Source organism: Talpa occidentalis, unplaced genomic scaffold (assembly GCF_014898055.3).
Source record: "Talpa occidentalis isolate TD23 unplaced genomic scaffold, MPIMG_talOcc4v2.1 talOcc4.16, whole genome shotgun sequence".
Taxonomy (NCBI): domain Eukaryota; kingdom Metazoa; phylum Chordata; class Mammalia; order Eulipotyphla; family Talpidae; genus Talpa; species Talpa occidentalis.
This window is the reverse complement of record NW_023601653.1, coordinates 61,015,899-61,033,591: the sequence shown is the minus strand read 5'-3', so window position 1 is coordinate 61,033,591 and position 17,693 is coordinate 61,015,899. Positions and strand designations below refer to the sequence as shown.

Genomic DNA, 17,693 nt, shown 5'->3' with positions numbered 1-17,693 from the left:
GGGACATGATGCAAACTGCCATCTGTTCAGCCAGGCACCTCTGTGATAGACGTGGGAGAGATGGCTGGGTGGGTGGCAGACAGGGGTGAAGACAAGGCTAACACTCACCTAATAATCACCTACACATAGCAACAATGTAACATTTCTTTGTCTTCCTCTTACTCCTTTGGAAAAAGTTTCCTACGCATGTGGTAAGTGGCATTACCCTTTTCTGAAAAAAAGTGTGTCCTCCTTTAATGCAATTCCAGAGCCATGCCCTGGCCTGCCTTTCCTGATTGTTCAGAGCAATCAGCACCACATAAATACCACACATGACGATACCACCTGCAAACCCCTGCCAGACCTCACCAAGCCAGCCCAGCTGGTCCCCTGAAGGACAGCTCTGCCAGCCTCAAGGCAAAGAGCTGTAAAATCAAGACGGCCTGGCATTTCTTTCCTACCCCTTCCATCTGCATTCTTCTCCTCCTCAACTCTGCTTTCCCTTTCTTCTGCTGCACTTAACTATAGTAACAGTGTAGTAATACAAAGCAGGTCATTTTCTAGTGCTAATAACTTTCATTTTAAAGCTACTTGTGCGCTCTAAAATTTAGCAAAGAGTCGATTTCTCATCAAGGCCAGCAGCTATCAAATTGGAAGCTTTAAAGTTCAGTTGTTTCTGGGTTTGTCACCTCCACACAGAGGAGCTAAATGCCTTTTGAAGTCAGATTTGTTTTGATGCTCATGTTGCTGGTTTTACGGATGGAAACACACTTCTCTCCATAGCACAGGCACGTGGAGCATCAGCAAAGGGACAAAAACCATGGTCAGATGCAAGAGCATCCCACTAATGAAACGCCCATCTCCTCCCTGCCTTCCAGTATTGGAATTTCACTGGGATCACAAGCTCGAGGCCAGTCATCAGGGGAGAATCCAAAGAAGGAATTTTTTTTATCAGCACCAAGCTCAAATTGATGCAAATGTTATCATTGCCATTTACCTTGTTCTGGTGAATGGGGGCACAGAATGACAGCAGAGAGAACAGTGATTTCAACCCTGGCTGCCCTTTAGAATTAACTTGGGGCTTTTAAAACATGTCAGTTCCCTGACCCCCTCCTCCCTTCTGGTCCAGCTAAGTCAGAATCTGGCAGCATGGGACCTTGGGGTCTTAAAGCTTCCCAGGGTATTCTAACATGCAAGTCATGTTTGAAGAGCTCTGACAAGGAATTTCAAACTCAGGGAACTGAAGAAAGACAGGCAGGGAGCAAGGCCACACATCCACACTTCCCCAGGGTGGTGAATCAGCACCGGGCAACACATTTTAGAGGGTTCCTTCATCTGTAAAAGCAATCTATTAACTTCTGATGGCCATAGCAAGCATATTTCCTTAGAACTACTGCCTGTGCAATCACAACTTCTATTGCCCAGTTTCCCTGATGCTACTCTGCATATTCTGTTCTCTCCATGTTTGTGGGGCTCATGTTTCCCCAGGAAAGGCGGTGAACTCTGGGGCTGCTCCCCTCAGTTTAGAGCACACTGTAAATACCAACGTGTGTATTACACATGATTGAGGAGACAGAGGTTCTGCAAAAACGGACCCCCTTGAGGATGGCAGGAGCACACACGTGGGCAGGGGCCTGCAGGGGTTACTGCTGAGTGCTCTGGGAAGAAGCGCTTCCCTGAGGATTTCGCCGCTAGAGGCCGCTCTGAGCCAGAGCCTCTCTAAGTCGTGTTCAGCAGCGAAATCACATCAGTGAGCACGGCACTGGAGTCATGGCAACACCAGGATTCCTATTTTTAAATGTGTGTATACATGTGGGGGAGGGGCTCCTGACAGATTTCAAAAGAATCTTCTTTCATGAGGGTTTATGTTTGCAGGTGGCTAATCATCTGTGACAACGAGGTCATCCAATCCAGCTAGAATCAGCCGGGGTAGATGCCTCTCTCTTCCTTCACTCCACCCTCTCTTCCTCTAGCAGAAAGGAGCCCTCACCGGTGGCCTGTGTGGGAAGTAGCAGGACCTCCCTGAGACCTTTAACTATCATATTCAGAAATCCAGATCTTGGCACCTAAGTCTCATTCTATTAATCCCTTAGGTAACTGGCTTTGGTTTATAAGGAAAATAAGTCCAAAGCATTAAACTGGAAGAACTTTCTGCACACATGCCACTCCTCAAGAGACCAGTCGTGGGGAGGATCTGCGGTGCCTGGCGTTTGGCACAGGGCTCAGCCAGTCATCAGGAGTCAAACACCTACTGGACATGTCACTTAGTCAACTCTCAGTGAATGTCATGTTTCCCTGCTTTGTGGGTTCACAAAGCGACAACCTTTTTGTCACATGTCTTTCACGCCCGATAGCACTGCTCTGGCCTTACTCCAATCTCTGATCACAAGTCAGCCTTAAATAAACCCAAATTTATCTGACCTTTCAAGAATGAGCAGTGGGCTGGAGGACACTTGTAAATCATGACAGAGGTCAAGGTCTTGTTTTGTTTTATTACATGTCCCTGACAGTATTTTCAATGTGACTATAACCCCTGGGAGCCCCAGCAGATTCTAGAATAGGCAGCCTGTTCTCACTTTAGTTCCAAGGACTTTCAGAGATCTGCAAAGATGCCATGTGGTTGTCTTTCAACAGGTGGGCTAAAAGACTTTGGAATAGACAGGGGAAAAGCCCTGAAAAGATACTCCTCCTGCCCCATCAGAGAGGAAAGTCAGAAGTTCACAAAGAGGGAACATGCTTCAGGATGGAGGAAATGAACAGACTCAGAGAGGGAATGCCATGACATTGGTGCCCACATGCTGTTCCCAAGCCGACTCTGGTTTTCTCAAGGCCTAGTCCTCCAGACGAGAGGGAGACAAAGGGACGAGACCAAAGTGGGGTTTTGTGGATGGATTGTGGGGACTTTGGTGGTGGGGTGGTATAGTAGCAACACCTGAAAGGGAAGATTCCATACCACTAAAACAAAAATAATGATGCAAATCAATGTTAACTTAATTAAAAAAAAAAAAGAGAGAATTCAGTGGGGTCACCAAGAAAGGGAGCTATTCACTATAACATGGCCATGCCCCACGGGTTAGCTGGGCTTTCATTTATACCAGAGCCAGGCCCAACTGATACAGTGCGCCTCCCAACCTCAGCAGCAGAGGTAGTCCTCAGAAGAACAAGACACCTGGAATTCACAGGGACGGGGCTTTGAAACCCAACTTATGTGTAAGCCAGGTTGGCAAGAGACTTAACCTTTCTGGATCGCTGTTTCTTTCTCTAAAAAATGGAGGTAATAATGCCCCTGTACAGTACTTTTAAGATTAAGGGGAACTATTTAAAGCACTTGGCACATAGTATTCACTCAACCACCTTTTTTTTAAGTAAATTTTCTAAATTGCTGAAGCTTAGTATTTTTACATACCAAGCTTTTTGATTATAGGAAGCATTTTAAAATGGAAAATTTCAGGAAGGTATTACAGAGTTCTCTGACTTCTTACACCAAGGATAATCAATATAATTTAAGCTCTTATTGATGACATAACAATGACTCTGCTATTTTTCTATTTAAGGATGTTTTAAGGTGGGCATATGCTTTCTGGGGAGTTTTATAGTTTGCCCCAAATGGTCTCAGACAATGATCCTAGACGAGGTCTTCTGCCAGATATTTTCTGCACCTTACCATTCTCTTTGTTATTTCAAAATGAAGTCAGCTTGCCTACCAGAGTCTCATCATGCTATTTCGAAGTTGTTGACATCTGGGCAATCAGATAAGCAAGTATCTCAGACTCTACTTGTTGCTTATGAAGTAAGACCTTGATTCTCTCTTCTCTCTACTTAGCAAAAACTTTGATTTTCAACCAACATGTTACTGAACTACACTTCCCAGCTTCTCTTGCAGCTAGCTAGGGCCACTGACTGATTTCTGACCAATGGCTATACTCAATGTACAGGGATCCTGAGCAACTTCCCATAATGAAAAAGAGCTTGACGTCCTTCCTTTCTAACTTTAATCTTTTCCTTGAAACTGGATAGCGTTCAGCCACCATCTTGGGCAAGGACACAAAGGCCACAGGCTATAAACAAAAAAAGTCAAACGCTACAGGACTTTGTGTGTGGATGCCCAATGACCATGCAGCTGCCAGAGCAGCTCTGGACAGAGTACCAGATGTGCTCAGGTGTCTTGCTTGAACTAGATTCCTGGTGCCCTGTGCCACATCTGATATGGCTGCCTCACAAACTCCTCAGTAGGTAGAAATTAGAGTAAACGAGAGCTGAAAAAAAAAAAAAAGTTAAAAAAGAGTTAAAAAGAGTTAAAAAAAAAAAAAGACCATCTTTAGAGCAAGTATCTTTAAAAAAAAATCGTTGTTCCCTTTTTGCTTTCTTCATGATTCTTAGTTTGTTCTAGATCCATTAGATTGTTGCGCATGACCTCCCTTCTCCCAGTAAAAGAGAAGTCCAGGTGTGTGAACACATGTGATGTGGTAATAGAAGAATAATGACCTGTTTCACCTGCAGGATCACTCACTAGTTTAAGTCATGGTTTGTAATGTATGTACATGTACATACACACACCTGCCTTTTTTCTCTCCATAGTCAATCAAGAGAAATTTGACATTAAAGTCCACATTATAGTGACATTCTATTGTACTATTTTTACCTAAACAAAAGTTCTTGGTAGATTGTTGTTTAAGGGGGTGGGGAAGAGAAAAAGTGGGTGGGAGTATCTGGAAATGTCAGTGGGAAGTTAAATATTTGGGCTTTCTCTCTTGATATCCAGTGTATTTAGGCCGTGAATAAAGAGGATGCCTTCACAGATTTGTTGTAATATTTCGGTGAGATGGAGACAGGTAGAATGACAGGGAAGATTCTCTGCATAAAAATGGTCACTTGTGTTATCTTCATTATTAGACATACTAATGAACACCCTGAAGGTTTTGATCATCAGGCTTTATGTCATCAGGTTTTATGTCAGCCACTAACGGTATCCTCATCTGGACTCATCTGTGAGCTCTTTTAGGAAATGGTGAAAAGGACCACTTGGAATGAACTTGATACTGCCACAATGTGGCTTCCATAGCTACTTCTGTTGCTTTATCAGGGAGGTCTTTCCTTTAGAAAAAGACATTCATTGATTTTTTTTTTTAAAGTATATAGAACCACTTGAATATTGAGTCTACCTCCTTTGCCCAAACAATAAATGTGCTAGGGTTACTTAGCAACCATCTTTACAGCCATCAAGACTTTAAAAATGGAATCAGATTGGAAGGAAATATCCTGTTGATAATTACTAGAACCAATTCCAGGTCAGCCATTTTAAAGGATCCCTCCCAACTTCTAGTCCATCCTCAACCCTTTCCACACAAGCAACCAGGCAGTCTCAGTGGTAGGAAGAATCGGCGAAGTAGAATATGTATGAGTGGGCTATCCAGTTGTCTTAACGCCCTCCTCCATTAGACACAGGTACACGTGCACATATTCACGGTTGCTGCATGGTATGATCCATGCATACACGGAGATGTGTATGTGCATGCAAGAATTCTCGGTCATTTATGAACACAGAAAGCTAAAGGCAGGAAAGCCTTGAAACCTTTTGAATGCAAGCTGGTGAAAAGGTTAGAGGAACAGCAAAAGATCAATGAACAGAACACCCTATAGAGAAAGAGACGGGACAGAATAAAGAAAGGGAGGTGGGGGGCGGTGTGAAGCAGTAATGAATGAGGGAAAGAAAAAGCCAGGGCAGCAAGGGAGGCAGTAGGCAGCCCCCGGCCGGCTGCTGCTGCTGGCAGCAGGACAAGAGGGAACAGATTTCAGCAGCAGGGAGCTCTAATCTGTCAGCAGCAGTTCCTTCATGTGTGACCAGCCGGCCCAGCTCGGGGACTGGTGCCAGTCTGGGCTAGCTAATCCCACCAGGTCCTCCCGGAAGAGGAGACGCCACTGATGAAATCCTGAAAGTGCAAGGAAGGTTCCTCCACCAGATCCAGCCACCACCCCCTTGCTGGTTTCTACACCTGCCCCATCTGCAGTGCAGTGCAGGTCCCTTAGCAACCACGTCTGAAGGTCAGTCATGCTGTATATCCACTCCCTTCCAAGTCCTCCTTGGCCCCTCCAGTTCCTGAAGATTCTTTCCAGTAGATGAACACCTATGTAGCCCTGACAGCTCCATTGGAGAGGAAACAAAGAGAAAGGCTCAAACCATTATCTATTTCAAATGTGTGAGGTCTCATAAAGATGCAAAACCACGTGACTATCTCTGCTCTAAGAAGCTCCTGAGAGTTAAGCTGCCCTTGGCCGGCTGTGGTCCAGCCTTCGCTCAGGCTTCCAGCCCATGTCTGTAACCATAAATGACAGCACTCTAGCTTTCTGGCAACTCGCCCCCATCCTTACCTCCAGCCAACCAGTCTTCATCCTCTGCTGGGAAGAGAGAGCAGATGGAGAAATGACTCCCACTCAGTTCCTAAATAATACCAGCTTCGATTCCCATTAGCTGTGAATTTGCTCCCTTGTCAGGGTAAGAACTAAGGAAGGAGGCATCTTGGGACATGGCCAGACAGGGCAAAGGCTCGCAAAAAAGCCCTGGCCACTTGCTGGCCCTTCTGAGGACATGACTGATAAGCAGCTAAGAGGCAGAGTGTGGGTCCTGCCATCAGGACAGCTGGGTTCTGTGCCCGGCCAGTCTCGAACACCAGTGAGCTCTCTGACATTTTGTTTGCATGTTTCTAAATCCATTCACCACCCTACCATCTCCTCACTAAAAAGATGAGTATGGCCAGGGTTGCACAGGATGGGCATCTATCACTCTTTCTGCTCCATGGCTCTGACCCACAGAAGTCAGGGCTTCTGTGAGGAGCTGGCAACCGGGCCTCTGCAGCAGATCTGGGTCAGATCCTGGCAACACACAGCCAGAGCTGGGGGCCCCAAGGTCTTTTTTTCCCCCCAAAGATTTATTTATTTATTTATTTGTACATGCACTGGGTACAGTCAGAAGCGTGGGAGGGTAAGAGGATTCACCAGAGCCAGAGCGGGGAGCAGAACAGGCAGACTGATGAAGTACACTGCTGAGGGGAGCAGTGGGTAAGGCAGGAGAGGTCTGTGCACCATGCGGGACCCTTGAGAATCAAACTGGCACTGCAGAGGCTGCAGGCAGCTTCCCAACCCAGTGCTCAACCGCTGTGCCACCAGGGGAGGCCCAACCCCCAGGGTCTTAAAGACATATAAGATGGGGATAATAAGTCCCCATCATCATTCATGCTTTTATCTGACAAATATTTACCAAGTGCCCATGAGGGATCAGGCACTGTGCTGGGGTCACAGAGGTTCAAAACAGCCTGATGTCATGGATCTTGAACTCAACAAAATATTTAAGAATAAAATATATATAGTATTTCAGAAAAATGCTAAGGAGGAAAACAAGGCAGGAGGCAGAAGAGGGAGTGCTCAGGCGGGTGGGAAGTACAAGCTGCCCTTTTCAACAGGCTGACTGAGCAAGGTCTCCTGGGGACATAAGCAGGGATCAGGTTTTTACAGAGACCCCAGCAGAACCACACAAAGCCGGGTGTGCAGTCAGTACTCAGAAAGGCAAACAGCCTTGGAGTTGTAATGCCTCAACCTGGCTGATAATGGGGTTGCCCTTGAGCTTCAGGACCCCCCTTTCTGAGTCTTTGCACTGCCACCAATTCCTCTGCTTTTGGAGCAGAAGCTGCTACTCTCAGAACAAGGCTTGATTTCTCCACTGAGAAGTGTAAGAACTGCTGCTCCCTCTGCCCTTGTTTCCCTCCTCCTGCAAGGCGTCCATCGGACCCCCCTGGCTTCTCTCCCAGCATAGATGTGCACCTTTCACCCCCCACCATTGTCCTTGGTGAAACAAACACCATTTCCCACTCCCTCCCCTTCCTAATCCCTGATCCTCTTCTCCACCTCCAAAATAGCTTAAAGGAGGAGGAAGAAGAGGAACAGAAAAGAAATTTCAAATGTGTCCTGGGAAAGTTTTCAATTTTACAAGTCAGCTATAGCTTTAAATAGCAATTAAATAAGCACAGAGGCATCTCTGTGTTAAATATTTGGGAATGCCCTGCCCAGGTGTGAACTTAAAGAAGGAAAGCTCACTGAGTGAAATGATTGTCTGATATGAGGAAGGTGAAAGACTAGAAGGATAGAAGGAACCAGATGAGTGCCAGCCACTCCCACACTCAGAGGTTCTATGAACAGTGCAAAGCTTGCACTGCCTGAATCACAATACGTATTAATAGATATTTTAGAACATCTATCAGCTTCTTCACTTATTTTTCCCTAATTTATCTATCCTTCTGGGTCACTGAGCAGATAAAGTCATGCTCTGTATACTCAGATGTCTAGCTTTACTGTACACTTCATGTGAAAATGCAGCTTTCCTTATATGCCAGTGGATTGCTTTAGCAAGGTAAAGGGCCACTGTGCCTGCTAGCCCACTTAAAACTAACGCTGCCTTCCCACAGACACGTGAATCACATTACATGTGCATAGCACACGGATCTGCCTTCTCATTTTAATCTGTCTGTGCTTGGCACTTGATGAACACTTAAAAACAGCTAAGAAATGTGTAATGACCAAGCAGCTCTTGCCCATAGTGTCCTAAACTAGTTGATGCAATTCCTCACTTACTTCCTAAGCCCTTAGTATTCTCCAGGCCAGGAGAGTCAAGCAGGCATCCCATACTTGCTTGGGAACCATGCTGCTAATACCATGGTTTTAAGGATGGGTCTGCCTCAAGGTGACAGGAAGAGGACCTTCTAAGGAAGGGTGCTGTTCATTGCAGCTCATTCCACAGAGACCTGACCAAGCCACTTTCTATCTATCAGGCACCTTCACTGCCCTCAAAGGCTGGGCCCAGCAGAGGACCTGTAGTCTTTTGAAATGGCAACTTTCAAAGGGAAGGAAGAAATGGGGGTGAAACAATTGGTGAGTAGGACAATTGAGGACATGAGGCCAAAATAACTAGGCAAGAGGTTGCCATGTTGAGATCCAGCCACCTTAGACAACATCCGCTTTTCCCAAAGTTAACACATTGGGTCCTCAGGACAAGAGAAGAGGCTACCAATGGGTATCAGACACAGTAGCCATCACACAAGACACAGAACCTGACTGTGGAGTACGGGAGAGCCCCCTGAAGAGGGTAATGGCCATCACCTGCTCCCCCGAGGAAGTGAGAAAGGGAACAGAGACAGGTGCCTACCAAATGCTAGCACTTCTTCTCTAGCTCAGGGGGATGAAGAAGGGTTTACACAACCGGCCTAATCACTTTTTACACATATTCAGATCATGAGGTACCAGGTTTCTAGACTGTTCTCAGACACTAAGAAGCCCCTTCACTTAGAGAATGCATGGCGTAAGAAATTCTCCAACTCTTTCAACCAAGAAGTGAAATATCCAGTTGGAATAAAAATATCTCAGTACGCCTTGGTCCATGGAATAGGGCACACGGTATTTCCTAGTAAGGCATACACAAGTGTTACAAAGTTCCAAGAGAAAATTAACTTATCAGTGTACAAAATGTGATGCCATATTTAGCAAATCATAATACAGGAGCCCTCTTAAATTTAAATTTCAGGTGAACATGCAATATTGGGCTAGACACACTGAAAAAAAATTGTCTACGATTTACCTGAAATTCAAATTTACTGGGTTTCTGTATTTTTCTTGCAACCCTGGTAAAAAGCCAGGAGGCTATTTTGAGATAGTCACCACGTCTATATCAGGTCAAGAGTGAAGGAGTTAAGAAGTTATCAGTAAGGAATTTGGATTGACACTTGACAAACAGTCATTTAATAGTGAACCAAAACAGTCCATTTTAAGGCTCCTTTCTGAGAAGGATGATGCATCATTAAGGCTACCGGAGGGGGAGGGGAAGGTGGAGAACAGAGCTGGTGGGGCCCAATGGAGCATCCGTGGAACACTGTGGGTGCCTTGGTGGGGGGTGGAGGGTGACCCAATCTGAGAAGGTGTGACCCTACACCTCGCAAGCACCTACAGTCCTGTAAACCAATGTTACCGCAATAAAATTAAAATCCTCCTCTGGTAATGAACAAGTGAATCACTTCAAACATGCATCTCTCTTTGGGATTCGGGGTCCTCCTATAACTTCCATTCCCCTAAATGCAGACCTTCCAACTCCCCTCACATGGCTGCCACCCTCTGGTGAGGAAGAGGAGTGAGCTTCACCTCCCCCTTGCAATGTGTCTGCAGAGGACAGGGCCTGTAGTGGAGAAAACAGGGCCTGTTGTAGACTGGGTTCCAGCAGGGGAGAGAAGTCATTCCCTAGCTCTGTGCTTTTGTGTCAAGACTAGGGGTGGCTCCTAGATGCCTCCTGGGGTGTCTCTGCCTGCTGCTGTTGCAGAGACAGGAGCAGCAGGCCAGAGGGAAAGTTGTCCTCATAAAACAACCAACCATTTGCAACAATTTTATTTGCAAAGATTTCCTGCTGTGGCTAAGTGGTATGGCTGCTTGGCTTGTTATTTAAAAGAGTGACCTAGAGACCGGAGCTCTGAAGAGGGGGAGAGGGGGATTTCATACCAGGAGGAGGAGGAGCTGGGATGGCGTGTGCCTAGATGAATTCCTCTGATACTGCTGAGAGGACCATGCCAGGTGGGAGTGGCTCAGACTTTGGGGATAGCTCTTTAAGAGTCCCTGTTCACCTCTAGATACTTTCAGGGTCCTGATAGAAAACCATGAAAATAATCCCCAGAGCTAGAAACTATGAGCAGCTGGGTTTGGGAGGAAGGGAAGGAAAAGGTAATGGAGATGAACAAGGGACAGGGACATCTAAGAGATGACGTCCAGCAGGTCATCAGATGCTGCACCCAGGAAAGTTTGGGAACTGGGGCGGGAAAGTTCGGAGGAAAGATCCTAGTGGAAAAGGACCTGGGGAGGCTAAAAACACTCGCCCAGAAGCACAGTGAATTGCCCAGAATTGCATGAACATGGACACTGTCCTCTAGGCTGCCACTGCTCTTGATGGATATAAGCCGTGTGCTCCGTGTGCCTCCAAGCATCGCCACTCTGGGAACATGGAGGTGGGCGCATGCAGCTCTCTAGAGAGAGGCTAGCAGATGAGGGTCCGCACACAGTGACCGCAAGGATGGGAACAAAAGTTACATAGCCAAGTGTGATTTTACGGAGGCAGTAGAGACCTGACTTTGGAGATAACATTTACACTCTCAGGCACAACAGACCCAATGGGAAATGATAATGTAGAGTGAGTTTTAAGATAAACGCCAGCAGTCCGGATCATTCCTATGACCACTTGAACTCCTCGTGTGGTTAGCAGTCATTATTTAAGCCTCGATATTCTTTAATAGTCTTTCATTCTTTCAGTTTATTCATGGTTTCTCTGGTTTGGTTGATACATTTGGTAAAATAATCTGATTCAGGTTGGAATTTAACCCTAAAAACAGTGGGAGAAAACATGAAAGGATATAACTATTGAATAGGAAGTTCTGCAAGGAAATCTCTGTTGCTCGCAAAGAGAAGAACAAGAATGCACTGCAGTGGATGCTGCACCAGGCCCTGGGACCAGCTCAGCATCCTGGAGGACAGAGTTCATCACTCCACGTAGCTTCCCTGTGCTTAGAATGGGGGACAGAGAACTGACTAAGAGAGAAAGGTAGTTGCCTTCACACCTTAGGGAAGAGAGACAATAAAGCACTTAAACACAGGCATCTGAAATAATCTGGACACCTGAGTCGCTCTATTGGAGCAGCACCAGCCACAGTGAGTGATGTCAGGCCAGAGCTCAGCAAAGTCAAGAAAGAAACTTGAGGAGTGAAGACCCAGCAGCAGGTGAAGGAGCACCTGTGCTTGTGTGTGGTGGGAAGTGAGGCTCAGGGAGCATGTTCAAGACAGAAGAAAGAACGGCGTTGAGAGCGAGCATGGTATCTTCAAAGAAATAAAGTTCAATTTTGCAGGAATGTAGCATTCAAGGGGAGAGAGTGGCATGAGATGATTCTGGCCCCTGCTGGGGAAGGCTTTCTAAATCATATTAAGGAGATGGGACTTTATTATAGGAGCAATGAAAAGCCACTGAAAGGTATTAACAGGAGAGAGATGAAATCACATTTTCATTTTAGATCGCTCTGGCTGACATGTAGATTGAAAAGAAGGGGGACTGAGATATGTACAAGGAACTGCAGCAACGCAGGCAAGAGGAGATGACTGGGCTATGCCAAGGGATGAAAAAAATGAAAGTGGAGAAAAGCCACAGAAAATGGCATGACTGGCTATGACATCTGAGGGATATGAAATCCAGGACACCCTGGAAATTTTTACTGTAGACCACTGGGCATAGGAAATAACCCTTGTGGGTGCTTGGATTTGTCTAGAGAAGACCTGGAGGGCAACAGAGAGGAGAAAGCAGCTTAGCTTTGGATATGGCGCATTTTCAGGCTTTTTGACATCCAAGCACACCTAGCAGGGGAACAAAATCAGTCACTCCAATATACATCTTCCTGGCAAAAGGGTTATTTTCATGGGAAGGGTTCTGAAGGTCTGGTAGAAGTTGCTTTTGATATTTATATGTAAACTCTCTCCATAAAGGCCTTAATCTTTTCAAAGGAGTTGGCAGAACTTAAATCTGTATTCCTTTTCTCTCATCCGCCTTTTAGATGAACTCCCTCACAGAACTTCCCCTCTCTTCCCCAGCCTGCCCTGGCTTAGCTGAGCTAGTTAAGATGGTGTCTGAAGCCTCGTGGGTGAGCTCCCCAGTCCTGCTGGGTCCCACCCTTGCAGACAGGATGCACACATGCTGTTCTTAAACTTCTCTTTAACTTTTTCTCTTATCAGTCTGTCTGGTGCTTGTGTATTTGCCAGCCTAGAAGAACCCAGAAGGGTCTTGGATGATTTCCTTTGTGCCCCGACACAAGTCACAGTTATAGATATTGCCCTGGGGGTGTCAGGCGAGAGGTTTCAGCCAGAAATGTCAGTTGGGAGGAACCTGCAGACGCTCGTGGCATCCTCGGCAATGGATAAGCAGAGGGTCCGGGACAGAATTTGAGAAGTGCCCGTGTGTAAGACATGTGTCAATGAGGAAGAAGTGCCAAGAAGCCTCACAGAATTCTCAGCAGGGTAGGATGGAAACCGAGACAGACTGTACTCAACAAGCTGCAAGAGCAGAAAGTTCTGGGTGGGAGACATGAAGATGGGGGCACAGATGCAGCTACATTAGCTGGGTTTACTTTCTGCTCTGAATTAGGAGCTCAGCTGAAAAGCTACAACCTGACTTCTGGAAGGGAGTTGAACAAGTTGAAACAAATAAGTTAATTCAACCTCCATTCCAATGCACTTCACCCTTGCCAGAGTACCTTTTCTGATATTTTACTTAAATTGGATGGTGGGTATCAAGTATGTGTATTTTCCTGAATATCGTGTTGTGTGTCTAATGTGGTTTATAAAACTTAAAACAAATGTCCAAAACCTATCACTGAATGAAAGTCAAGTTACTGGATGGCATGTATAGTTTTAATTCCACTTAATGTAAAGCTATAGAGTGCCATTCTCGTCAGTGCACACATACAGGGAGTTGTACTGTAAGAAAGTTAGTCACTGGTTATTCTAGCAATGACCAGATTTATGTTTTTTTCTACTTTCTACTTTGGGCTCTTATATTATTTGAAAGCTCCATATTATTTGAAAGCTCATAATATGCACAAGTAGCAGTTTTACATAAATAATAAAGCCACAAAAGCATATAGGTGCTTCTACCACACACCGCCACAAAATGTCCCTAACAGAGATGAGGTGGGGTCAGGAGAGCAAAACTCCATCCCTGTCATCTTACTAAATAAACCAGGCTGAAAGCAAACCTATGAGCCTCTTTTCTAGCACCATTTTCTTTCTTAAAGGCAGAAGAGGGGAGAAGCAAAGGCGCTACAGAACCAAGACTACTCCTATACCAAAGAATCATCCTCATCCTCACAGGCCAGGAGATGTCAAGGTAAGTGGGCAGGTGCACCCTCACTTCTAAATCTGCCATCTCTCACCATCATCGGGTACATGGGGCCAGAGACCTGGGCTCAAGACCAAACAACCTCTTGCTCACAGCGTGGCTATAGGTGATTTACACCTATAAACCTTGTTCTCTTGTATGGCAAAGTGGAAACAATTTGAAAAACCTGCTGCAGTTATCATTTTGAGGCTTCAACGAGGTCACACACACAAACCTCTCAAGGTCACGCCCAGCACACAGTAAGTGCTCAATAATTGGGGCTTGTTTTATTAGTCTTTGAACAGAAACACCAGCACAGCAAGTTGTGGAGCTGCAGCATGCCCAGCCATGCCCCATCCCATCCCAGAGTCCAGCCTTCAACCCACGGACATCTGGAAGGGCTCTGCCCACCCTTCCCAAGCCTCCGATCCCGACTTTGGAAGCTGCCCACCAACCACCCCTCTCCACACTCACCTATTCAGCATGTTGGACTGGTAGATTCTCTTCTCGTGGGTGTTGTAACAACTGCTCTTGGGCTCGGGGATGAAGCTGTGTGCAGACAGCATGTCGGAAGCAGCGGTGGTGATGATGGCAATTCCATCCCTCACCCGGGCAGGGAGGCCATAGTCCCATTCATCATAGGACACAGAGATGAGCCCAGTGGGGAATTCCGAGGGCACAGTGTCTGTGTCTCCTGCCACCAGACTAGGCACAATCCACGTGTAGCCGTAGCCAGTGAGCCCAACTGAGTTAGCCACCTCGAAGATGTAGGTGGCTTCTTCCTTAGTGCAATAAAGAAGGATGATGGGGCTCTGCAGTTTCTTGAGCTGGTTCTGGATCTTAGAGTCTCCATCATCCAGGGACATGTCCAGCAGGAGGACTTCCTCTAGCTCCCAACCCACGAAGCTGTTCTCGATGGTACTGCGGATCTTGTTGACAAAGTCCTGGTAGCCGGGGAAGTAGGTGGTGACAATAGAAAAGATGTACCAGTCATATTCCTCCATGATGTTGAGCATTACAGAGGCTTGCTGTTCAATGGATGGGCCAAATTGGAAGAACATGGAGGATTCATCCTAGAAGAACAACAATTAAAAGAAAAAAAAAAAAAAAGGGAAAAAAATCAAACCAAACTTGTTAAGGGAGGGTGTGAGCCACTCTGGACACAAAGGTTTGTTTTCATTATTTAATTTCTATCATAATGCCTTTAGATGTGGATACATTTGAATTGCAAATATTGTTAATGTCTTTGTCCCTAAAATGACCTCCTAGATGCTAGAGAGAACTCAACACAGGTATCTCTGCATTCTTTATTTGAAATCCTTAGGACAAAGCCTAAGGCAGTCTCCTAAAATCAAATATGCTAATATTTCTTTTTTTTAAGATTCATTTATTTATACAAGCACTGGGTATAGTCAGAAGTGCAGGAGGGTGAGAGAATTCACCAGAGCGGGGAACAAAACAGGCAGACTGACGAAATACATGCTGAGGGGAGCAGTGGGCACCGCAGGAGAGGTCTGTCAAGGTCTGTCATGCCATGTGGGACCCTCGCCCAGCAGCCAGAGATTGAACCGGCACGCTGCAGAGGGCAGCTTCGCAGCCCAGTGCTCAACTGCTGCGCCACCAGGGGAGGCCCTCAAATATGCTAATATTTCTAAAGAAAAACACGTGAGGACTCACAAGAAGTGGACACAAGACTCTAAATGGCCTCCTGTCAGTTCAGGTTTCCAGTCAAACAGTTACACAAATACATAGGCACACACTCACAATTTCCATTTCTTAAGCATTTGGCCTTCTCAGCTGTGAAAGTGTATCACTGAGTCAGAGCGAATAATCCTCAATGTCATCAATCTACCCTGGAAACTACTAGGTGAGGTAGAACTGGTGCACTAACCTGGCAGGTGGATAGTACTCAGGTAGAGATGTTAGGGGGAAGTGTATCCTGGACAGAAATGCAAGTTAGAGTGCGGCACAAACAGTGTATCTAAGCTACAAGTTAGAATGATTTGTATTCAGGCTCATATACGATGGACCCAGGTCTCACTCTGACCTATATATTACACACACCCTCTTCTGTCAACTCTGAGCATCCTGTTTTCTCCCTCCTCTGAGGGAGAAGCCATTTTAAATTTCTCCCATTTTAAGCTGTATTTCACCTGCTGTTCTGAGATGTCAAGTCTTGCATTTTACCTCTGCCGCACAGCTACAAGAATCCTGTTCCACAAAATGAAGACCCTCTCAGCCTTGTCCCCCTCTCTCCAGCCACTTCCCCCTCACTTCCCTGTGGGCAGTGGCCTCTCTTCTTTGTCAGTGCCCATCTTCTGTCTGATGGAGCATATCCATTTTATAACAATCCAGGCTAATGAAATTGTGTTTTTCTCAAGAGACATTGCTTTTGTATCCCCTAGCCTGGGCCTTCAAAGTACAATGATGAGAGATGAGGCTTTTCAATGAGATTGTAGTGATATCTTAGTTCAGGAATAGAGTGGAACATCTGGGAAATTGCTGAGTATTTTTGGGAGGCACCTTCTAATGAAGAAAATCCAGGCTGGCAAATATCCAGGGGTATCTAAGGACCCTGACTGCCCAAGGCAGCTCTAGCTCCTGGAGTCTGCCAGAACTCTGTGCCTCACAGAGCATGAGCTTCTCAAAAACCAATGGGAATGAAACAGTAAACGCTTTTTTTCTTTTTCACCTTTTTAAAAAAAAGCACTTACTGTTTCATTCCCAGTGGTTTGTGAAAAAAATAATTTCAAGAATCTATTTTACTTAATGTCTGAGTAGTATATCCAACTAACATGTCAATATGTAATCAATATAAAAAATTAGTAATGAGGGACCTCCCCAGTGGCACAGCAGGTTAAGTGCCACACTGTGAAGCTGTTTGCAGCCTCTGCAGCACAGGTTTGATCCCTGGCCGGCCAGGGAGATTCCCACATGATGTGGCAGACCTCTCCTGTCTCATCCACTGCTCCCCTCAGCAGTGTCTTCAGTCTATCTGCCTGTTCTGCTCCCTGCTGTGTCTCTGGTGAATCCTCTCACTCCGCCCCGAGCCTCTGACTGTACCCCAGGTCTTGTATGAATAATCTTTAAAAAATTAGTAATGAGATAGTTTATATTCTTTTTTTCATATTAAATTTTCAAAATCTAAAAAAAAAAAAAAGTAAAGAAAAGAAACAGTAAATGCTGTCACTTGGGGGTGAATCTCCCTGCTAAGCGTAAAATGGAACCAATCATGATTCTCTTCCCTGGACTTAAACATTCAAAAAGTAGATTCAAAGAACCATGGAATTCAGAAAAGTAGAGCAGGTGGGAGACCAAGTAGGAGAGAAGGAATTCAAAACAGAATAGCGATCTGTGTGTCCATTGGGAGCAGGCCAGCCCCTGCTCCCAACTGCTTGCTATTATACAAGTACTGCTTTTCTGGTGAAGGTGACCTTCTCCTGAGGTCAAAGGACACGGTGAGTCCAGAGAACAAAGCTTGTCCAACACTTGTCAGGGAGCTGCAGAGGGACCCACAGCAGGGAAGGCAGGCTGGTGACAAGGCCACCCACTCAGAATGACTATGGCTTTAAAGAAATAGCCATTTGGGGGCCTCCCCAGTGGCACAGCGGCGGTTGAGCGCTGGGTTGCGAAGCTGCCCGCAGCTGCCCGCAGCCTCTGCCAGCCTCTGCAGTGCAGGTTCAATCGTCCCACATGGCACACAGACCTCACCTGCCGCCCGCTGCTCCCCTCAGCAGTGTACTTCGGTCCGTCTGCCTGTTCTGCTCCCCGCTCTGGC

The 17,693-nt window shown here is 46.0% G+C and overlaps 1 protein-coding gene across 3 annotated transcripts in view; it reads right to left on the bottom strand.

The window, feature by feature from the left end:
- The window catches only part of GRIN2B (glutamate ionotropic receptor NMDA type subunit 2B), a 439,253-nt gene that overhangs the window by 178,365 nt on the left and 243,195 nt on the right, over nucleotides 1–17,693 (bottom strand). For all 3 annotated transcript variants that reach the window (XM_054696433.1, XM_054696432.1, XM_054696434.1), the window contains one exon: nucleotides 14,390–14,988. In XM_054696433.1, the coding sequence (XP_054552408.1) occupies nucleotides 14,390–14,988 (599 nt within the window). The remainder of the gene's footprint in view (nucleotides 1–14,389; nucleotides 14,989–17,693) is intronic.